Source organism: Carcharodon carcharias, chromosome 4 (assembly GCF_017639515.1).
Source record: "Carcharodon carcharias isolate sCarCar2 chromosome 4, sCarCar2.pri, whole genome shotgun sequence".
Taxonomy (NCBI): domain Eukaryota; kingdom Metazoa; phylum Chordata; class Chondrichthyes; order Lamniformes; family Lamnidae; genus Carcharodon; species Carcharodon carcharias.
The window spans coordinates 3,434,891-3,457,783 of NC_054470.1; the positions used below are offsets into that span (position 1 = coordinate 3,434,891).

Sequence of the window (22,893 nt, forward strand, 5' to 3'; positions counted from 1 at the left end):
AAAATTTGTCAGATGGGGTTTAACATGGATAAGGGTGAGGTTATCCATTTTGGTCGGAAGAATAAAAAGGCGACTTATTATTTAAATGGAGAGAAACTTCAGAATGCTTCAGTGCAGAGGGATCTGGGTGTCCTTGTGTATGAATCGCTGAAAGCTGGTATGCAGGTACAGCAGATAATATGGAAGGCAAATGGAATTTTGATATTTATTACTAAAGGAATAGAGTATAAAAATTGGCAAGTGTTGTTGCAACTGTGCAGGGCATTGGTGAGACTGCACCTGAAGTAATGTGCACAGTTTTGGTCCCCTTACTTGAGGAAGGATGTAGTTGCACTGGAGGCAGTTCAGAGGAGGTTCACCAGATTGATTCCAGAGATGTGGGGCTTGTCTTAGGAGGAGAGATTGAGCAGTTTAGGCCTATACTCGCTAGATTTTAGAAGGGTGAGAGGAGGTCTAATTGAGGTATATAAGATGCTAAAGGGGATAGACAAAGTAGACATTGAGCACTTGTTTCCCCTTGTGTGGCATTCTAGAATGAGAGGCCATAGTTTTAGGCCAAGGGGTGGTAGATCTAAATCAGAGATGAAGAGGAATTACTTTTCTCAAAGGGTCGTGAATCTGTGGAATTCACTACCTCAGAGTGCAATGGTTGCCGGCATGCTGAATAAATTTAAAGAGGAGATAGACAGATTTTTAATTAGTAATGGGTTGAAAGGTTATGGGGAGAAGGCGAGAAATTGGAGTTGAGGCGGAAATTAGATCAGCTATGTTCGTATTGAATGGCGGGGCAGGCTCCAGGGGCTGAATTGCCTACTCCTGCTCCTAGTTCTTATGTCTACCTCTACTAGGTGGTTCAGTTTACCATTAGCAAAGGCTTAGGAATAGATCATCATCTGCTTGATTGACAAAGGGGGCATGTAAGACTGACGAAATGGAGAAGGGCTGGAAGCCAAATGAAAATGTAGATTTCTTTATCAGAATGTTGAACAAAATTATGCACCGTGGACAATGTTATTATAAACATTGCTTAGCACCGGAGACAATGGGGGAATATTTCATTTGCAATTCCCCAGGGTCAGATAGTAGGGTGAGTCACCACCTGCATGACCTACATAAGTTTCCTGATTGATATTCTTGAAAAAAGCTGTTTGTGCTGTGCAGGTGGCGACTGTGAGTTGTCTGCCCCTGGGAAATCTATGTAGTCTGCATAATGCCACCAATATTTATGTTTACAGACACCTGGCAGATGCAATTTAAAGTGGATAAGTGTTAAGTGATGCACTTTGGGAGAAACAACATAGAGAATAGTGTATAATCTAACTGCTAATATTTTGAGGGATATTCAAGAACTGAGAGACCTGTAGGTGCATATTGACAAATCTTTGAAGATGGCAAAGCAAGTTGACAAGGCAGTTACGTAAGTAGTTTTGTAAATAAGGGCATTGAATACTAAAGCATGGAAATCATGCTAAATGTTTACAGATCACTAACTATGCCTCAGTCGGAGGAATTGTCCAAATTGGACTCCACAAATCAAGACCTTGAGAGGGTACAGTCGAGGTTTATCAGGATGATACCAGGAATGAGGGAATTCAGTTCCATATAGAGAATGGAGAAGCTCTAATTGTTCCCCTTAAAGCAGAGAAAGTTAAAGGGAAACTTAATAGAGGTATTCAAAAGTGAGGGGTTTTGAAAGAGCAATTTGGAAGAAACTGTTTTTTCTGGTAAGTGGATCACTAATCAGAGATCATAGACTTAAAATAAAATAGCTAGAGGGGAACTGAGATTTTCTTCCAAGTATTGTTATCTGGAATGCACTACTGAAAGAGTGGTGAAGTTCAATTCCGCAGGAATTTTTGAAAAGGAATTGGAAATGTTTTTGAGAGGAAGTAATTTGTAAGTTTTGGGGAAAAATTTTCTGTTTGGAACCAAGTTGAATAGCTCTTTCAGGCACGATGGACTAAATGGCCTCCTTCTCTGCTATAAGCTTCTGATTCTAATGCTTCTCTGAAGCACTTTGGTTATTTTACTACATTAAAGGCGCTTTATAAATGTAAGCTGTTGTAGTTTGGAATCTCAACCTCTGTTGTATTAATTGTTCCATAACCATTGAATAATTTATGTTAAACAGCTAACGGATTCAATTCATGATAAAGTTGGATTTTGTCTTTTTCTCTGTAGTCGAATTGAACATCTAAAATCACAGAATGACCTTCTAACTATAACGCTGGAAGAGTGCAAAAGCAATGCTGAAAGAATGAGTATGCTGGTTGGTAAATATGAATCCAATAGTACAGCATTAAGACTTGCACTGCAGTACAGGTAAATGCAACAAAAACTAAAACTAGTTTTACTAATGCATTTAGCTTGCAAATGTATTCAGTTTTGTTTTTAATTGTTCATTTGAACCTTTTGGTTCTTTTCCTCCCTACTGTAGTCATGAGAAGTCTGGACAGAGTAGATAGGGAGGAAATTGTTCCCGTTGGTGGAAAGATTGAGACCCAGAGGACACTGATTTAAAGTTATTGGCAAAAGAACCAAAGTGACATGAGGAAAAACATTGAGATAAAAACAAAAAACTGCGGATGCTGGAAATCCAAAACAAAAACAGAATTACCTGGAAAAACTCAGCAGGTCTGGCAGCATCGGCGGAGAAGATGCTGCCAGACCTGCTGAGTTTTTCCAGGTAATTCTGTTTTTGTTGAGGAAAAACATTGTTAGCAAGTGGTGAGGATCTGGAACGAATTGCCTGAGAAGGTGGTGAAGGCAGATACAGTTGTAACTTTTAAAAGGGAATTTGGATAATTATCTGAAGAGAAAAGATTTTCACACCTACAGGGAAAAGATGGCGGAGTGCGACTAGCTGAGTTGCTCTCACAGAGAGTCAGCATAATGGGCCAAATGGCCTCCTTTTATGCTGGAACAATTCAATGATTCTATGGTTATGCACAGATGGCACATGAGTAAATTAAAAGGACTGAAGACTTCTACATTTAATAACATCACTGTCACTTCATGAGTAATATGTGATAAATCTGAAATGTCATATTAAACATTGTAGAAATATTTAAACTTATTGTTGATTTGATTTATCTGTATTAACAACAAGTTAATTCTCATCTCTCACTTGAGGATAGTTTCAGTTTTCACAGTCTCTTGCTGGAAATGCTGATTTGATCCAATGAGAAACAAATTTAACAATTGAAGAGGATACTCAGTAGACCCCATATCTCTGCTATGCTATGTAAACTCAATGTTATGATAATTTTGCAGCTCTTCCCTGAGGCTTTACCTCCAGGGTTGATGGTCTGTAATTACAAAGCTGAAAAAAAATCTTTTTATTAAAAGCTTCCATCTCACTGAGGAGGCTTCAGGCCAATCCACAACCAACAACCTGCTCTGAAAACTCTGTTCACATTTTGACAGCTATGACAACTTGCACTATAGCAGCTAAGATAATCCGCAAGATTCAAAAACAATCAATAACATTCTAAATAAAACAACCCACAAAATTCTTTAAAAAAAATGTTGATTTGCCCTAACTCCCAATGTTAATGGATCATTTAAAAGGTTCCAGGATCTGGAGTGGAGCTTTGCCAAAAGCTAATCAGTTCTTTCTTGGGTCATACCCTATCTATGTACCAAGGTTCATTAAAATCTGTCCATTACTTTGAGATATATTATTTATAAACAGACTAACGGAATGGAAACATTTTATCTGGCCCACCTTCAGTGGTGGAAGTAATTATAGTTCTCTCTGTAACACACTGGCTCATAGAGCAATTCCTATTAACATCCAGACATTACTGATTATTTTCACTAACAATGCTATACAAACTAATTAATAATTCAGTTGTTTAAATTCATTATAATTAGAATATAATGTTTGCCAAATACTTCCCTGTGAATTAGCTCATCAATTTTGGCTACTTGGTAGAAAATTCTAAAAGTAGTTTCTTCCATTTAATTAACAACTGAAATTTTTGTCTCCCTTGATTCCTCTCTGATCTGCCTTTCTTGTAGCTTTTGTATTATACAATTTCTGCTTGGCTCGGTGTTGGCACTCTTGCTTCTGAATCAAAAATTTGTTGGTCCAAGTTCTACTGGAGGTGCATGAGCACACAATCTAGGCTAAAAAATTAGTGTGGTTCTAAGAGAGTGCTGTATTGTCAGAGGCGGCATCTTTCAGATGAGATGTCAAACCAAAGCCCTATATTCCCCCTCATACGGACATAAACAATCCCATTGGCCTTAGGGGAAGAAGAGAAATAGTGTTCAACATTTATTTCTCAACCAAAACCAAGACAAATTAACAGGTTGTTTAGCTCATTGCTGTTTATGGGACTTAATTATGTGCAAATTGGCTGTTTCCCTACACAACACAATGACTTACAAGTAATTCATTGGCTGGAAAATGCTTCTGGACATTATTGTATGATTTTAAATTCTTTCTTTCTTTCTTTACATATAATCCAATTTCTCCATCCCTACCCCTAGTTAGAGGAACAAAGACTTTTGGGGTTTTGGGTGGGGAGCAGGGGTTGTGGAGGTTAGTGATAGGGAGGAGGTTACAGAAAAACGAGGCCATGAAGGTATTTGAACACAGATGAGAATTTAAAATTGAGAAGTTGGAGGTTAAGGAGCTAATACAAGTCTGACAGGAATGTGGGTGAGAGGGTCTAGTGCAAGAGACCATACCAGGAGCTGTTTTTGACAAGGTGAAGTTTAGAGGGTTGAAGGATGGAAGGCCAGCCAACAAAGTTTTAGAATAGTGAAGTCTGGAGGTGACAAAACCATGGATCAGAGTGGACTAAGACTGGTGATGTTGTAGAAGTGGATGTAAGCAGTCTTAGTTAAGGGGAAGGGTTTAAGTTTGGAGGTTCAGCTCAGGGACTAGTTTATGGGGAAGACAATAATGATAACTACAGTCTTCCTAATGCTTTCACTGGAGAAAATTGTAACTCATAAGCTATGATAAAGCTGGGTGTCAGGAGCATATGTATGACCTGTGTGCTTGGATGATGTTGCCAGTGGGCATCAGGAACTGGATGGGACCTTTGGAGATCCCAAGGATATCCTTGGCAACAATGTGGTAGCAGGAAGAGACACTATTGTTGGATGCTCAGACAAAAATTTGATAGGCAGGGGTGGAACCAAGTGAGGTCAGTTCTGCTGAGTTGGACAGTGGAGGGGTTGTATTGGAGGAGGATAACAGCTTTTGTCAAAGGCTTTAAGAGGTTGAGGAGGACAAGGAGGTAAATGTTAAATGGACCCAAGCCAGATGGTGAAGAATGAAACAAGACACAGATCTTTTCCTTGTTAGTAGGCTAATTTCCATCATTACAGATCTCTGCTTCCAAACTACTCACCAGTGTCCCAGCTGGCTCTGTTGTCCTAGTCCTTAAACAATACCCATCGCCTGTGTATCTTTATCAACATAATCATCCAACCATTAAAAGGAAAATCCACCATGGTGATAGTCACAGAAGTTGTCATTTTTGACTTAAAGGCAGTTTCAGTGCTTTGGCAGGGCAGGGAACCTGATTGGAAAGATTGGAGTTGTGGGAAAGATAGGCATGGTTTGAGGCAACGTGCTCAAGAACATGAAAGGAAAGAGAAATTGGAAGGAAGGTAGTGGTTTACAAAAGTGGTGAGGTTAGTGTTGAGGGTTGGTTTATTGAGGGGCATGATAATTGTTTTGAGTGGGAGGGGAAAGTACATGAGTAGAGAGAACCATTTTTGATTTAAGCTAGCTCGGGGAAGAGGAATGCGGTTTAGTGGGTATGAGGTCACGAGAGCAAGAGATGTGTCTCATGGACCAGATGAGATTGGAGAAGGGAGATAAAAAGAATGTAAGACCAGGGCTATGGCAGAGAGAAGCATAGTGGGAGATTAGTCTTGGTGAGCAAAAGCTGAGAAACTTGTGATGGAGCTGGGAGGGACTGTAGACGATGAGGATTGTAAAGGAGAAGCAAAAGGTGTGGAACAAGGTCAAGTGCTCAAAGGAGGAGAAGGTACCAGCGAAGTACTGGGAGAGAACAATTATGGTTTGGAGACTATTGCGGATAGGAATGCAGAGTTTGTTGGAGGAGCAGAGTACCAGGGGCCAACGTGCTGAAGCTTATGAAGAGGAAACAAAGGTGAAGGAGGAGTGGAGAGTCAGTCATGAGTCAGAAAATGTTTCAGAGGTTAATTGAAGTGAGTAGTAGCCTTAGATGTTAGCATTGTGCACTAATGCAGTAAATCAGAAGAGGAACCAAGAGAGGGTGAAAGCTACAGGATGAATGCAGGTGAGAAAGTTAGTTTGAGGAGCATCAGTAGGGAGATGGAGAGCACACAAGATCAGGAGCAATAGTATGAGCTTGAGCAGCCAGTCTAATTCAGTCCAGTAAAGGTTGTTTGAGGACCTCTGAAAGATGAGTGAAGCTGGTGGCCAAAGAAAGCAAGTGGAAGGTAACAAAGCTGAGATCCATTTGATAGCAAAGAAGCAGAATTCAAAGCAGGATGGGAATCACAAAAACAGATCAAAACGATTTGAGCATAGAGTAACAAATTCCCAGCAGAGGAGCAGAGAAGTAGACTGGAACACTGGCAGTCCAACAGAGAAAACTGTCTCCGTAGAAAATGACAGTAAAGTTGGCGAGCACAGTGGCTTGTGAAGAAATGGACTTCAATCTAGGAACAAGATGTTTGTCCAGGACCCAATACAGCAGTGACACAGCAGAGCAGAGAAAACAACTGATTTGGTTCCAATCTCAATGCGGGTTCTCTCACTTACAGTTACCATTAGTCCTAAAGTGTATTAAACAGTGATTAAAGTAATTAAACAGGAGGACGATGTAAGGAACTGTAAACAAGTCCATTGAATTTCAACAGTGCATCACCTACCTCACCTTCCTCTCTATCTTTTTCACCTGTACTAGCCTTTATTTCCCTCTTATTTAAATACCTGTGTGCTACTTACAATTCCTTACATCGTCCTCCTGTTTAATCACTTTAATCACTGTTTAGTACACTTTAGGACTAATGGCAACTGTAAGTGAGAGAACCAGCTTTGAGATTGGAACCAAATCAGAGGCACCAAAACTACCATTGATCAGTGGAAGTGTGACTTAATTCCAAGTTCCCATTTCCATTTTAGGTTTCTTGGAAAGAAAGAATCCAGCCATTTCACCTGAGATCTGAATACAGACAGATCAAGCAATTGTTTCAGAAATCTAACAGTAGAATAGACTTTATTATAACAATTTATCACTAAAGAAGCTGAATGCAAACAATTATGATTACATCAGTATGCAATACATTATGTTATCATGGCAGATATAATGCGCAGCTTTTTGTCCAAACAAGAAAGGGTAGCCAAACAGCCTTGTGAAAACAATGTTCCTATTTTAATTGTTAACATGTTTATGTTTATGTTCATAGAATAGTATCACAGAATGATTTAAGCACAAGAGGTGGCCATTTGGTCCATTGTGTCCGTATTAGGTCTCTGCAGGAACAATTTAGTTAGTCCCACTCCCCCAATCTTGCCCCATTGCCCTGCATTTTGTTTTGTCTTCAGATGCATATCCAATTCCCTTTCAAAAGCTGCAATTGAATTGGCCTCCACCACATTCTTGGGCAGTGCATTCCAGAACCTAATCCCTCACTGTGTAATAAAGTTTTCCTCATGTCTCTGTTAGTTCTTTTGCCAATCACCTTCAATCAGTTCTGGTTCTTGACCCTTCAGCTAATGGGAACACTTTCTCTGTGCCTACTCTGTATAGGCCTCTCATGATTTTGAACACCACTATCAAATCTCCTCTCAACCTTACCATCTCTAAGTAAAACAATTGCAGTTCCTCTAATCTGCCCATATAACTTAAGTCCCACTTCCTTGGATTCTTGTAAATTATTTCTACACCTCTCTAAAACCTTCACAGCCTTCTTAAAGTGCCCATGATTGGACACAATGCTGCAATTGTGGCCCAACCAGGGTATTATAACGATTCATTATAACTTCGTTGCTTTTGTGCTCTTTGCCTCTATTTATAAAGCCCAGGATCCCATATGCCTAATTAACTGCTTTCTTAACCTGTTCTGCCACCTTAAATGATTTGTGCACCTATATCTTCAGATCTCTCATCCTGCATACCCTTTAGAATTGTAACCTTATTTCTTATATTGCATCTCCTCGTTCTGCTTACCAAAATGTATCATGTCAAACTTTTCAACATTGAATTTCATCTGCCACGTATCTACCTATTCCATTAGTCTGTCCACATTCTCTTGAAGTTTGTCACTATCCTCCTCATAGTTCACAATACTTCCAAGTTTTGTGTCATCTGCAAATTTTGAAATTGTGCCCTGCACACCCAAGCTTAGGTCACTAATATAGATCAAGGGGAGAATTTTCTCCCTGTCAGCGGGCGGTTTGGGAGTGGGTGGGTGCGTAGCCAATTGCTGGCCATGATTGGCTGTGCATCATTTTGCATGGGCGGGCAAATTAAGGCCCACCCAGCGTGACACGCAGCCAGAAACGCTTAGCGCTACCTTGGTGTTAACTGCGAAAGAGCGCAGAAATCTCCCTGAGGCGTGGAGCTGCCTCGGGGAGATTAGTTTAATAATGAAACATTGCAAAAAATAAAATTACTCAGACATGTCCCCTCATGTGACATTGTCACATAAGCTGGGACATGTTTATGAATTTTCAGAACACATTTTGTTTAATTTATAAACACTTCATGAAACCTTATCCCACCCGTGGATGAAGTTTCATGAAAAATGCGAAAGCTGCCTGAGGTCTTTGCCTGCCCACCAACCTTAAGGTTGGATGGGCAGCTCTGAGAATCAGTTTAATTAGTTAATTAATGGCCTTAAGAGGCCTTTGACAGTTCGGCAGGCGCACAGCCGACTCCGCTGTGCGCCCACCGAACTGAAGATCGGAATGACGTGCGGTGACTTTGGGACGCATGCCTGACGTTACGGGCAGGGCATACCCCCGCACACCCACCAGAAGATTCAGGCCCAAGAAAAACAGCGTCCTAGTACACAATTCAGGTGAGCAGCAGTGAAAAACAACAGTCTACCACTACTCTGTTTCCTATTACTCAACTAACTTCATATCCATGCTGTTACTATCTCTTTTATTTTGTGTGCATCAATTTGATGGCAAAGCTCATTATATAAGACATAGGAGCAGAAGTTAGGCCATTCGGCCCATTGAGTCTGCTCCGCCATTCAATCATGGCTGATAAGTTTCTCAACCCCATTCTCCCTCCTTCTCCCTGTAACCTTTGATCCCCTTACCAATTAAGAACCTATCTATCTCTGTCTTAAATACACTCAATGGCCTGGCCTCCACAGCCTTCTGTGGCAATGAATTCCATAGATTCACCACTCTCTGGCTAAAGAAGTTTCTCCTCATCTCTGTTCTAAAAGATCTTCCCTTTACTCTGAGGCTGTGCCCTCGGGTCCTAGTCTCTCCTACTAATGGAAACATCTTCCCCATGTCCACTCTATCCAGGCCTTTCAGTATTCTGTAAGTTTCAATCAGATCCCCCCTCATCCTTCTAAACTCCATCGAGTATAGACCCAGAGTCCTCAAACGTTCCTCATATGTTAAGCCTTTAATTCCTGGGATCATTCTCGTGAACCTCCTCTGGACCCTCTCGAGGGCCAGCACATCCTTCCTGAGATACAGGGCCAAAAATTGATCACAATATTCTAAATGTGGTCTGACCAGAGCCTTATAAAGCCTCAGCAGCACACCCCTGCTTTTATATTCTAGTCCTCTCGAAATAAATGCCAACATTGCATTTGCCTTCGTAACTACCAACTCAACCTGCAAGTTAATCTTAAGAGAATCCTGGACTAGGACTCCCAAGTCCCTTTGCACTCCAGATTTCTGAATTCTCTCCCCATTTAGAAAATAGTCTATGCCTCTATTCTTCCTACCAAAGTGCATGATCTCACACTTCCCCACGTTGTATTCCATCTGCCACTTCTTTGCCCATTCTCCTAACCTGTCCAAATCCTTCTGCAGCCTCCCCACCTCCTCAATACTACCTGTCCCTCCACCTATCTTTGTATCATCTGCAAACTTAGCCAGAATGCCCTCAATTCCTTCATCTAGATCATTAATGTATAAAGTGAAAAGTTGTGGTCCCAACACTGACCCCTGCGGAACTCCACTAGAAAACACCTTTTGGAGGTCCATAGACATCACCTGCATTACCCTCTCTCTCTTATCTTATTAAAACTCAACCAAGTTAGTTGAACATAATTTCCCTATAACAAATCCATGCTAATTCCCTCATTAATCTACATTTGTTGAAATGGCTGTTAATTTTGTCTTGCATTATAGTTTCTAAAGGTTTTCCCACCACTAAAGTGAAACAGACTGGCCTGTAGTTGCTGGATTTATTCTTACACCCTTTTTTGAACAAGGGTGTAACATTGGCAATTCTCCAGTCCTCTGGCACCACCTCTAGGAGGATTATGGCCAGTACCTCTGCAATTTCCACCCTACTTTTCTCAACAAGAGTCATGGTAGCTTATCAATTTACAGCCAGCTTCTCTTGTACCTTCTCTTAATCAATTTTAGTCAATCCTGCATCTCAAATACTTCTTCTTTCGCTATAGCTTCAGCAACATCTTCCTTGGTAAAGATAGATGCAAAGTACTCATTCAATACCTGAACCATGCCTCTTCCTCCATGTGTAGATCCCCTTCTTGGCCCCTAATCAATCAGACCACTCAACTTCTACTCTTTTTCTATTTAAATGCCTATAGAAGACTTTTGGATTCCATTTTACATTAGTAGCAGGTGTTGTCTTATACTGTTTCCTTGCCTTTCTTATTTTCTTTTGCACTTATCCCTAAACTTCTGAACTTTCTGTATTCAGCCTGGTTCTCACTTGTATTTTCATCTGGTATGCACCCCATTTTTTGCTTCATTTTACTCTTCATCACTTCATCAAGAGAGCTCTGGCTTTGTTTTCCCCCTTGTGGGAATGTACCTAAAGTGTACCTGATCAGTCTCCTCTTTAAAGACAGCCCATTGTTCCATTATGGTTCTGCCTGCCAATCTTTGACTCTGGTTATCTGGGACAAATTCATTCTTGCCCCTTTGAAATCGGTCTTCCTCCAATTAAGTATTTTTACTTTAAATTTCTCTTGTTCTTTTTCATAGCTAACCTATACATTATGATATAAAAACCAAAAATGCTGGAAAAACTCAGCAGGTCTGACAGCGTCTGTGGAGAGAGAAACAGAGTTAAAGTTTTAAATCCGTATAACTCTTCAGAGCTCTGAAGAAGAGTCACATGAACTCAAAATGTTAACTCTGTTTCTCACTCCACAGATGCTGTCAGACCTGCTGAGTTTTTCCAGCATTTTCTGCTTTTATTTCAGATTTCCCACATCTGCAGTATTTTGCTATTATCTATACATTATGATCAATGATTACCGTTCCCTCACTGACACTTCATTCTGTTGACCTATCTTGTTCTCCAGAACCAGATCCAACAATGTCTCCTTCCTCACAGGGTCATAAGCACACTGATCATGAAAATTCTTGTAAACGCCCTTCAGAAACTTTTCCTTTCTCTACCTTTGCACCATTACTATCCCACTCTTAGTATCTGCAGTCCCCCATTATCACTGATCTATAGTTTTTGCAGCTCTTTGTCATTTTCCTGCCAATTTTCTCTTTGCTATCTTTCTCACTAGATTGTGGCCTATAGAATGCACTCAGTAGTGTGATGGTAGCATTGCAAGTTGCTATTCAGTTATACAATATAATAATATATTTTTTAGTTGTGAAATATGATTGCTCACATTTATACTTACTGTGTTCATATCTCCAGTGAACAGTGCATAGAAGCCTATGAGTTGCTGCTGGCTCTGGCTGAGAGTGAACAAGGACTCATTCTGGGCCAGTTCAGGGCTGCAGGTGTTGGATCTGTCGGTGGGTAACAAAGTATTTATATGTTATTTTATATCTATCTTTCCACTATATAAAATATATTACAAGTAATGCATTCAGTACACACTTCCAGTTAACTTGGTACAATGGGCTGTAACTTGCGAGCTCCCCAGCATTGGATTGGGGGTGTACCCCAAAGATGCACTGGGGAATCCCTCTCGGAACTTCACGTTTGCAAGGCACCTGCCCAGAAGTGCAAACTTCCTCTGGGCAATTACCCTACACTGTGAACCATCTGAAGATGTGACTTAAAACTTCGAATGGTTCTGACAGGGTTACACCAATGGCCACACAGGAAAAGTGTGAAGATGTAAAACCTCTTCTAACTTATGAGTAACTGTTGTAAAAATCCAGACCGATACCCCCATGGGACAACCCCAACACCTCCAATCTCCCAGGGGACTCCCCCATCCTTGACTAACCACCCCCCACTGTATTCCCCAGTCCCTGAACCTCCATAGGATTCCACCTAGCCGCATGGGACTCCTCACCTGACCCCGTTGTGGGCCCGACTCCAACCACCATCCCCCAACCCGACAAGACTCCCCACCCAGCAGGCCTGACCCTCACGCAACCTGACACACCCCCACCCCCAAGGTCCAACCAGAACCCCACCACCCCCGAATGTCCGACCCTTCCCACCACCCCCAAATATCCAACGACCCCCCCACCCCCTCCCGATGTCCGACCCTTCCCAATACCAAGAATCCTGCCCCTCAAATGCCCGACCCCCACTCCACCTGATTTCTGATCCTCCTCACCTCCCAAATCCCGCTTACCATAGGTGCTTACCTTCTCCCAGGCCTGTCGATTTCAGTTAGACCTTTAAACTTACCCTGGTTTATGGCAGCTAGTGCCATAAATAGGGGGACAGGAGTGTGTCCTCCTTCAATTCGACTCTGCTGTACTTCGGCGACAGCTATGCTGCCTGGATCTCACCTGGCCTGAGTTAAAATGTCGGGCAAGACAGAATAAATTTGGTGCAGATAAGTGGGCATGGTGTGGCAATCCAGTGCCACTCCAAGGAAGTTACAGCCCAATATTTCAGTCACGTTTTCATGCACTCTATATCAAACCTATATGGCAATATTAGAGTCACAACCATGTCTTTTAACCCACATGTCAATAATGGTAATGCAAGATATCTTTGCAGCTTTCTAATACCTAGGTTGCAATACTGTACCTGTTGGTCCTAGCTCTTCGTATCATAGTTTTAAATTTGGTTCCCTGCCAGATTTCCAACACACTCCCTTGCCTGATATTCGGGGCAGCCAGGTAACACCTCCCTGCACCCAACAAAAATGAATTCCAATCTGGGTCATTGCTTAGATGTTCCATCCCTGGTAGTAATATGGTCAAAAAGCAAGCCCCTCCACCTCAGTGTTTTCACCCCAGTGTTGCAACCTCTGACCTTTCAACCTCTTGGCTCCAATTCTTCACCACTTATGACCCCACCCCACAACCTCCAAAGCACTTGCCTGATGGCTTCTCCTTTGTGCTGCTTTTCCAATCTTGACCTAATCAATAGCAAGGCTGTTAAATGCAAAGCACAGTGCAGGTCATGGGCAACAAGAGACATTAGGAAGCACATATGCCTCTCATAGAAGGCGAGGGAGCTTCAGAATGCCAGGCATACAATTAAGTGATTGATGCAGTATCAACTGTTGCCGCTTCAACTGTTATAAGTGTTTTACATCATGAAAATACTGTTTCATTGCTAGTAAATTGGATCAGAGAAAAGCTCTTCCCCTCACGATACCCAGACGGGAATGATGGTAGACAACTTTGCCTTCCTTGACCATGGAGGGAAAAAGAGAAAATGGTGGGCAGGTATAGGCTGTTGGGGAACTTGGGTGGTAGGTGTAGAAGGAAAAGAAAGAGTACGATGGATAGGAAGAAAAGAACATTTGAGGCACCTGGTTGTGAGAGCAAAGGTGCAAGATATGATGGACAAGCAATGATGAGGGCAGGAAGAAATGGGTGGGAGGAAGAGCTTTGTAAACTGCAGTGTACTTTTATCTCCCTATCATTCAGAAATTATTTTTTGCTCTTACTAGGAATCAGCTTTTGAAATGTTGGGGCTGGATTCCCAAAAAGGCTTGAGAAAGTTTCCATTATTTAAAATGAAAACATGTAAATAAAAGGGAGTCTAGGGGGAAAACATTTAGGCAATTAGCGAAACTCTCATTCATGCTTTTGCCACTTTGACTACTCCAACACATTCCTAGTTGGTCTCCCACATTCTATCCTCCATAAACTTGAGGTTATCCAAAACATTACTAACCATGTCCTAACTTGCGCCAAATCCTGTTCATCTATTAGGCTTGTTCTTGTTGACCTACATTGGCTCCCAGCCAATCAACTCATCAATTTTACAATTCTCAAATTTGTTTCACATCCCTCTTTGGCTTCAGCCCTCCCTATCTCCTTAATCTCCTCCTACTCCATAACCCTCTGAGATATATGCGCTCATTTAATTCTGGCCCTCTCAGCATCCCCGATTTTAATCACTCCACCACTGGTGGCTCTGCCATCAATCTCTGCGACCCTAAGCTCTGGGATTCTCACACTACACCTCTCCGTCTCTCTACCTTGTTTTTCACAGAATCACAGTGCAGAAGAGGCCCTTCAGCCATTGAGTCTGCACCGACACATGAGAAACACCTGACCTACCTACCTAATCCCATTTACCAGCACTTGGCCTATAGCCCTGAATGTTATGACATGCCAAGTGCTCATCCAGGTACTTTTTAAAGGATGTGAGGCAACCCGCCTCCACCACCCTCCCAGGCAGCGCATTCCAGACTGTGACCACCCTCTGGGTAAAAACGTTTTTTCTCACATCCTCCCTAAACCTCCTGCCCCTCGCCTTGAACTTATGCCCCCTTGTGGCTGACCCTTCAACGAAGGGGAACAGCTGCTCTCTATCCACCCTGTCCATGCTCCTCATAATCTTGTACACCTCTAACAGGTCGCCCCTCAATCTTCTCTGCCCCAACGAAAACAACCCACGTCTATCCAACCTCTCTTCATAACTTAAATGTTTCATCCCAGGCAACATCCTGGTGAATCTCCTCTGCACGCCCTCCAGTGCAATCACACCCTTCCTATAATGTGGCAACCAGAACTGCACACAGTACTCCAGCTGTGGCCTCCCCAAGGTTCTATACAACTCCAACATGACCTCCCTATTTTTGTAATCTATGCCTTGATTGATAAAGGCAAGTGTCCCATATGCCTTTTTCACCACCCCACTAACATGCCTCTCCACCTTCAGAGATCTATGGACACACACGCCAAGGTCCCTTAGTTCCTCAGAACTTCCTAGTGTCATGCCGTTTATTGAATTCTTCCTTGTCAAATTATTCCTTCCAAAGTGTACCACCGCACACTTTTCAGGGTTAAATTCCACCTGCCACTTGACCATCCAGTCTATATCTTCCTGTAGCCCAAGACACTCAACCTCACTACTAACCATCCGGCCAATCTTTGTGTCATCCCCAAACTTACTAATCCTACCCCCCCCACATAGTCATCTATGTCATTTATATAAATGACGAATAATAGGAGACCGAGCACAGATCCCTGTGGTACACCACTGGACATTGGCTTCCAGTCACTACAACACCTTCTGTCATCACCCTCTACCTCCTACAACTAAGCCAATTTTGAATCCACCTTATCAAATTACCCTGTAGCCCATGTGCATTTGCCTTCTTTATAAGTCTCCCGTATGGGACCTTGTCAAAGGCTTTGCTGAAATCCATATAAACTACATCAACTGCATTACCCTCATCTACATGCCTGGTAACCTCCTCAAAAAATTCAATCGAATTTGTTACCTTTAAGATATGTCTTAATATTTACCTCTTTGACCAAGCTCTGACCTAACATCTCTTTATGTGGCTTAGTGACATTGTGTTTTATGTTGCTTGTGTGAAACACCTTTGGACTTTTGAATTCTCTGATCTTCAAAGGCTGATCCCTGTTTGAAATCAGGAATAGGCATTTGAAATGTGGCATTGTAGCTAGAGGTTGAGAAGGTTGAAAATGAAGCTGCAGGCACGTTAAAACTGCTTGTGGTTGGTGAAAGTTAGGATGAATCTTTATGACTGAAGAGAGATTAGGTGTTGTTCCTTGAGCTTCCAATGAGCTTCATTGGAATAATGTAGGAGGCTAAGATCAGAGTGAGAGTCGGGTAGAAAATTAAGATTATAGATGACTGGAGCTCAGGGCCAGACTTGCGAACTGAACTGAATGAATGTATTCTGCAAAGCGATCATCCAATCTACATTTGGCCTACCCGGTGTAAGGAATCTTACATCTTGAGCCATGAATATAGTATATTAAATTGAAAAAGCACAAATAAATTGCTGTCTCACCTGGCAGGACGGTTTGGGGCACTGGACAGTGAGAAAGGAGCAGGTAAAAGGGCAGGTGTTGAATCTCCTGCACTTGTATTGAAAGGTGCTATGGAAATGGGAGAGGGTGTTGATGGTGATTGAGGAGTGGACCAGGGTGTCGTGGAGGGAACAATGCCTTCAGAATGCTGGGAGGGGTAAATGTGTTTGGTGGCTGTTGGCTGACCTTTGATTCGAGGATGACATCATCTTTGTGCCGTGAGTTTCTGCCATGAGACTTTGTGACTGAACAGGTTGATTCTCAACTTCCAGATTTTTGGGCTCATGGGGTAAGATGCCCCACGATTAGTAGCGAGCATCTCCCAGCCATTAAGATCAATGCCACCGCACTTCAAGGAGAGCTTCAAAATGTTTTTGAAGCGTTTTCTTTGTTCTCTACTGGAACATTAGCCGTTTGAGAGTTGAGAGAACAGCACCTATGAGGGAGATGGTTTTCAGCTAAATGAATCCTGTGGCCAGTCCATCGAAGTTGACTTTGCAGGAGTTTCGCCTGAATGCCTGATTTTGAGAAGGACAATAGCATTTGTCCAATTGTTCAATTCTTATTGAATCCAGAGAAAGTGGCAGAGGCATTGCTGGTTGGAGTTCCTCCAGCACCCTTGTATTGGTGCTGTACGGTCCTGGTCCCACTGTTATAGAGGAGTGTGGGGACGACAACTGCGCTGTACACCAGGACTTATGTTGACTTGTGAAGGTCTTTGTCAAACACTCGGTGCCTGTAGTTTGTAGAAAGCTGAACTGATGCATCTGATCTGATCTTGGATCTCCATGTCAATGATGCCTTTTGAGAGAGATGACGGCCAATGTATGAGAAGTGCTCCAAGTATCCAGCATCTCCCCTTCAACATATGAGGGAGGTGGAATATTTGACTGAGAAGGTGTGGTTTGATATGAGTTTGTTTTGGCAACATTCAAGTACAGGCTGAAGGCAAAATTGAAGAGATCGAGAGGAATGCAAATCTGGTGCAGACTGGAGAATGACATTACAGTCATCTACAAACTATCGATTTGTTTACCTATGGCGGTCACTTTAGTTTTAGCATGGAGGTGACTGAGGTTCGAGTTTTCCACTTAGCCGGTATATTATACTGATACCAGAAGGCAGTTGATCTTTAATGAGGTGAATAGTCTCTTCCAGGTAGGATTTTTATTCATTCATGGGATGTGGGCGTCGCTGGCCAGGTCAGTATTTATTGCCCATCCCTAGTTACCCTTGAGAAGGTGGTGGTGAGCTGCTGCCTTGAACCGCTGCAGTCCATGTGGTGTAGGTACACCCAAGGTGCTGTTAGGGAGGGAGTTCCAGGATTGTGACCCAGTGACAGTGAAGAAATGGCAATATATTTCAAAGTGAGGTGGTGAGTGGCTTGGAGGGGAACTTCCAGGTGGTGGTATTCCCATGTATCTGCTGCCTTTGTCCTTCTAGACGGTAGCAGTCATGGGTTTGGAAGGTGCTGTCTAAGGAGGCTTGGTGAGCTCCTGCAGTGCATCTTGGAGATGGTACACACTACTACCACTGTGCGTCGGTGGTGGAGGGAGTGAATGTTTGTGGATGTGGTGCCAATCAAGTGGGGTGCTTTGTCCTGGATGGTGTCAAGCATCTTGAGTGTTGTTGGCGCTGCACTCATCTAGGCAAGTGGTGAATATTCCATCACATTCCTGACCTGTGCCTAGTGGATGGTGGACAGGCTTTGGGGATTCAGAAGGTGAGTTACTCGCCACAGGATTCCTAGCCTCTGACCTGTTCTTGTGGCCACAGTATTTATATGGCTAGTCCAGTTCAGTTTCTGGTCAATGGTAACCCCCAGGATGTTGATAGTGGAGATTCATTGGTGGTAAAGCCATTAAATGTCATGGGGATATGCTTAGATTCTCTCTTGTTGGAGATGGTCATTACCTGGCACTTGTGTGGCATGAATGTTACTTGCCACTTGTCAGCCCAAGCCTGGATATTGTCCAGGTCTTTCTGCATTTGGACATGGACTGCTTAAGTGTCTGATGAGTCCCAAATGGTGATGAACATTGCGCAATCATCAGCAAACATTCCTGCTTTTGACCTTATGATAGAAGGAAGGTTGGAAATAGTACAGAAGCTATCACATAGACATGCTTGACCCCAGTCCAAATTTTGAAGGTGTGTGTTTCAGTTTTCCCACTCAAGACAGCTGCAATCATACCATCATGAAACAATTGCAGGATTGGAGCATTATCCACAAGAGCCTTGTGATTTACTGAGTCAAATGCACCGGTCAGGTCATTGTGTGCAATCAGGAGTTCCTGAAGTTATATTTGACATTTTTCTTGGATTTATCTGGCAACAAGTACCGTGTTGGAAGTTTCACTGGATGGTCTAAAGCCCCTGTGTTTTTCTGAGGATTTCCTCAGCCGGAGGAAGTACGCAATTGAGAACGAGTATTAGGATTTTCCCTGCTATGGACGAGGCAAACACCTTGATAGTATCCACAGCATGACATATCTCTCTTGTCGCATTCCGGGGGGGGTGAGTTCTTTTTCCTCCCAAATCTGTAGTGTTCCAGACAGGAGCGAGACAGGCAAGCCATACTCCTTTCCTCACCAACTGTTCGTAAGCAGGTGTTTTGAATTATTTTTAAAGTATGCTGTGGCATGTTTTTCCCAAACCCTCAGTTTGTATGATCCAATTTACTAATAAATCGCAGCAAACTCGCGCTATGATTAATTCAGAAGGTTAGTTTATTTCACATTGAAAATTGGGGGAAGGAGTGTTCACACACACACATTCACGCACGCACACATTCTAATGGGGGGATAGAAAGAAAGTGTTAGAACTATGGATAGTAACAGTACAAGAACCACAGAAATGAATATTTGTGCACATGATTTCCAGAGTCAGAGTCCAGTGAGGAGTTTATTCACGTAGGAGCTTGAATTCAGCTGACTGAAGTCTGAAGTTGTAGAGTTCTCTTTACGGTTGGTGCTGATACAGCAAGATGAAGTTGGTACACAGAGACTGGTTCAGTTTTTCAGGTGATGGTAGAAAACCTTACAGCAGAGACAGGCTTCGGGGAGCAGGCTGTTGTTCAGCTTGGTGTTCTGCTTGGTGTTCACTGATTGGATGTTAAACAGCAGACTGCCTGTGAGATCAAAGATATAACGTTAAAATTGTCCAAAATGCCAGAATCTTATGATATGGGCTATTAATGGGTTAATTGCAGCTTAACAATCAGCTTCTGTGCTTCTGGGCAGAATCCATTGTTCCCCCTTAGTAGAGACATGAGGTGGCTATTAGCATCTCTTCTGGTATAACGAGTTTCAACCTCTTTCTTTTGTGATAGTTCAGGTTGGAGAGCCAGTTTGTGACACTTCTCTGCTTTCGTTGATTACAAGGGCTCTGTACAATGAGGTGTGAGTTCCACAGGCTGAGAGAGAAATTCTTCTGCTCTTGTAACTCCTGTTGATTGCTTCCAAAATAAAGGGCCATCCTGTGATCATGTAATTTATAGCAGCAATCTTCTTTTGGTTCTGCAGAAAGTCAATCTTCTAAAAAAGCAACGAAATTAAGTTTTGGATTTCGTTTCATGTCAGGTTGACCTAACAGTAGGGTGAGTGCATGGAGTCTTCATGTGAGCAAAAATCTGCCAGTTTTGAATACCTCAGCTGGTATACCATTGGAGTTACAGGCTTGTTTGCAGCTCCCCATCAATGGTGGTTCACCCACAAATTCTACAATGGGGTACTGGGGGAACAGCCTGGAGGGTGTCAGCTGCTATTATGGATTTACAATTGAGCTGTTCAAAATGTTCTTTCCGATATTGATGGATGGCATTGTCATCCTTAAAGAAGAGAAACCCCATCCTGTGAACGAAGTGTATTTTGTTCATCCGACCTCAGTCTATCGATAGCCCTGGTGGCTTCAAAAAATCTTTGTATGTCATGATGGACATAATTTGGGATCTCTCGAGCTTTGTCTTCCCACCACATGTCCTTTATCTTCCAAATTTGGCTTTCGGCGTCAGAGTTGAGCTGTGGAATGCTGCCTTCTTGAGTTGTGACTTTGGGTAGGCACTGAAGCTTGTTAGTTTTTCTTCCAGGAGGTTACATGTTTAAGTATCACTTTGATTGAACCAGCCCTGGTGGTGATGTTTCCTGAACCAATAGCCTGGGTACAGGAGTCTAGAACAGCTGACTTCATTTGATCCGATTGTTCTGGAATTGAGCTGGCTCTGTGAAGATTTTCCAGATTGGTTGTGAGCTTCATTTGGAATTCCTCTCTTCGGTTGGGATGTTTTAGGGCTGAGACGTTGATGATCTTCTTCTCGGACTTTGGGACTTGCGCTGTCTTGGTGCTAGGTGGAAGTTTATCATTGGTTGAACAAGTCAATCTCTCCAGCAGGCATCAGTCCCCTCTGCATGGACTGAGTGATACAGATATCACTTAGACCTTTCACCTGAACAATGACATAATCCAGAAGTTGCCAATGCCTTGATCTAGGATGCCTCCATGTGGTTTTGCCATCTGGCGGAAGAGGATGTTTGTTATAATGGGGTCTTGCTCAGCACACTTTGCCTTCAGGAAGATGCCGTTTGCATTGGGTTTCCCACCCCTTGTTTTTGAACGCTTCTATTCCAAACTTCAGAATCGTGGCTAACCCTGTTATTAGATTCCCTCAGAAGGATGATACTTTCCTTATTTTGGGATGGCAGTGAGCACATCTTCAAGGGCAGAATAGAACCTCTTCATCGGAGTCTGGGGTCGAGGCATAACCGCTGATGACAGTGGCATATTGGTTATGGCTGAGCTGCAGGTAAACTATCATGAGTCTCCCATTCATACAATTGGAGAGTTCTGGCAGTGCATCCAAGGTCCTATTCTGGATGTCAAAACTAACTCCATGGACATAAAAGTCGCTGTCAGCTTTAACTTTGCTCTAGAAGGTGTATCCCCCTGCTTGTTCCTTCAACTGCCCCTCCTGAGGAAGGTGGGTTGGGTTGCATTGAGGGGGAGGAGGCGGGGGGGTGCGTTCGGGTGGGTCTTAATAGCTCCCATGTTACGATTGCAGTTTTTCTTCCTGAATGTCACATTTGAGGGTGTTCTAGCATTCCAAGTTGAAAAATTTAAAGTTTTATTTCTTTCCCTGAAAAGATGGTGCGTCCTGCTGTGTGGTGTTTCCTAATCAGGATAAAGTGGGTCAGCCTATCTTTAGGGCACTTTTTCTAGCCCCCTTCCCATTTGGGGTGAGCTGAGGGTATCCTGAAGAGGATTGTTCAGTAACAGGTGGAGATGGTGGAAGTAATGTCACTGGACCAGTAATCCAGAGGCCCAGGGTAATGTTGTGGGGACAAGGATTCAAATCCCACCACAACAGCTGATTGAATTTAAACTCAATTAATAATCTGGAATTGAAAGGCTAGTCTAAGTAATGGTGACCATAAAACCATTGTCTATAGTTGTGTGAAAAAAAAGTCTGGTTCACTAATGTCCTTTAGGGAAGGAAATCTGCCGTCCTTACCTGATCTGGCCGACATATGACTCCGGACCCACAGCAATGTGGTCCACTCTTAACAGTGCTCTGAAATGGTGTGGTAAGATACTCAGTTTAAGGACAATTATGGGTGGACAACAAGTGCTAAACTAGCCAGTGACACACACATCCCATGAAAGAATAAAAAAAACCAGATGTTGCTGCCCAAGGACACCTCTGTCCTTTTCGTTTGTCGACTGTGTACAGTTTCTTGACAGGGACTCCAGGTTCACAGCCCTGCCCCTGTCACCAATCCTCTATTGCCACAGGGCTTGACAGATGGACCCAAGTAGAAGCCTGCGTCTGACTTTGTTTAACCTGGAGACCTTGGGGCGCCATCTTGGTTGGAAGGGAGGATGTAAGATGGGAGGTGTTGCATCTCCTGCACTTTCATAGGAAGGGGAGGAGTGTTGGGGGTGACAGAGCAGTGGACCAGAGTGGTGAGGAGCGAAATAGACCTTTGAAATGCTGAATGAGGAGGAGAGGAGAGTTTGGTAGTGATAGAAAATAATCCATTGAATGTCAAGGCTGATGGAGTGGAAGGTGAGGATAAGCAGATCCCTGTCATGGTTCTGGAATGGCAGAAGCACAGGATATGAAACAAACAGTAGAGAAGCTGCAACCACAGTCGAGGAAAAAGGAAGACATATCAGAAGTACTGGTGTGGAAGCATTGTAAGAACAGATGCAATTGAAACTGGGAGAATAGAAAGAGTCCTTAGGAAGTGGGGTGGGTGAGGGCGAGAGTGTGATTCTTGTGGATGTTCATGTCTATATTTGATTTTGCTGCCTAATATTGAAGTATTCATAAGTGTCCTCCTTCCTTTAGCATATATGTTCTGGAAGAGTTAAGGAAGCTGAAATTCCACTAGTTAATAATGTTAGCAAGAAATGTTGCAAAACTACAAAATAGGATTTCTCATTTGGTACGTTTTTGCTGAAATAGTTGACAGGACTAGTCATCCCAAATATTGCAAAAGATCTTGATGTAGTGGCATGTTTGA

At 42.8% G+C, this 22,893-nt stretch overlaps 1 protein-coding gene across 2 annotated transcripts in view; it reads left to right on the forward strand.

Moving 5' to 3' along the window:
- Positions 1 to 22,893, forward strand: part of mcc (MCC regulator of WNT signaling pathway) — a 248,698-nt gene that overhangs the window by 181,831 nt on the left and 43,974 nt on the right. For both annotated transcript variants that reach the window (XM_041186138.1, XM_041186139.1), the window contains 2 exons: positions 2,182 to 2,322; positions 11,853 to 11,953. In XM_041186138.1, coding sequence (XP_041042072.1) covers positions 2,182 to 2,322; positions 11,853 to 11,953 — 242 coding nt within the window. The remainder of the gene's footprint in view (positions 1 to 2,181; positions 2,323 to 11,852; positions 11,954 to 22,893) is intronic.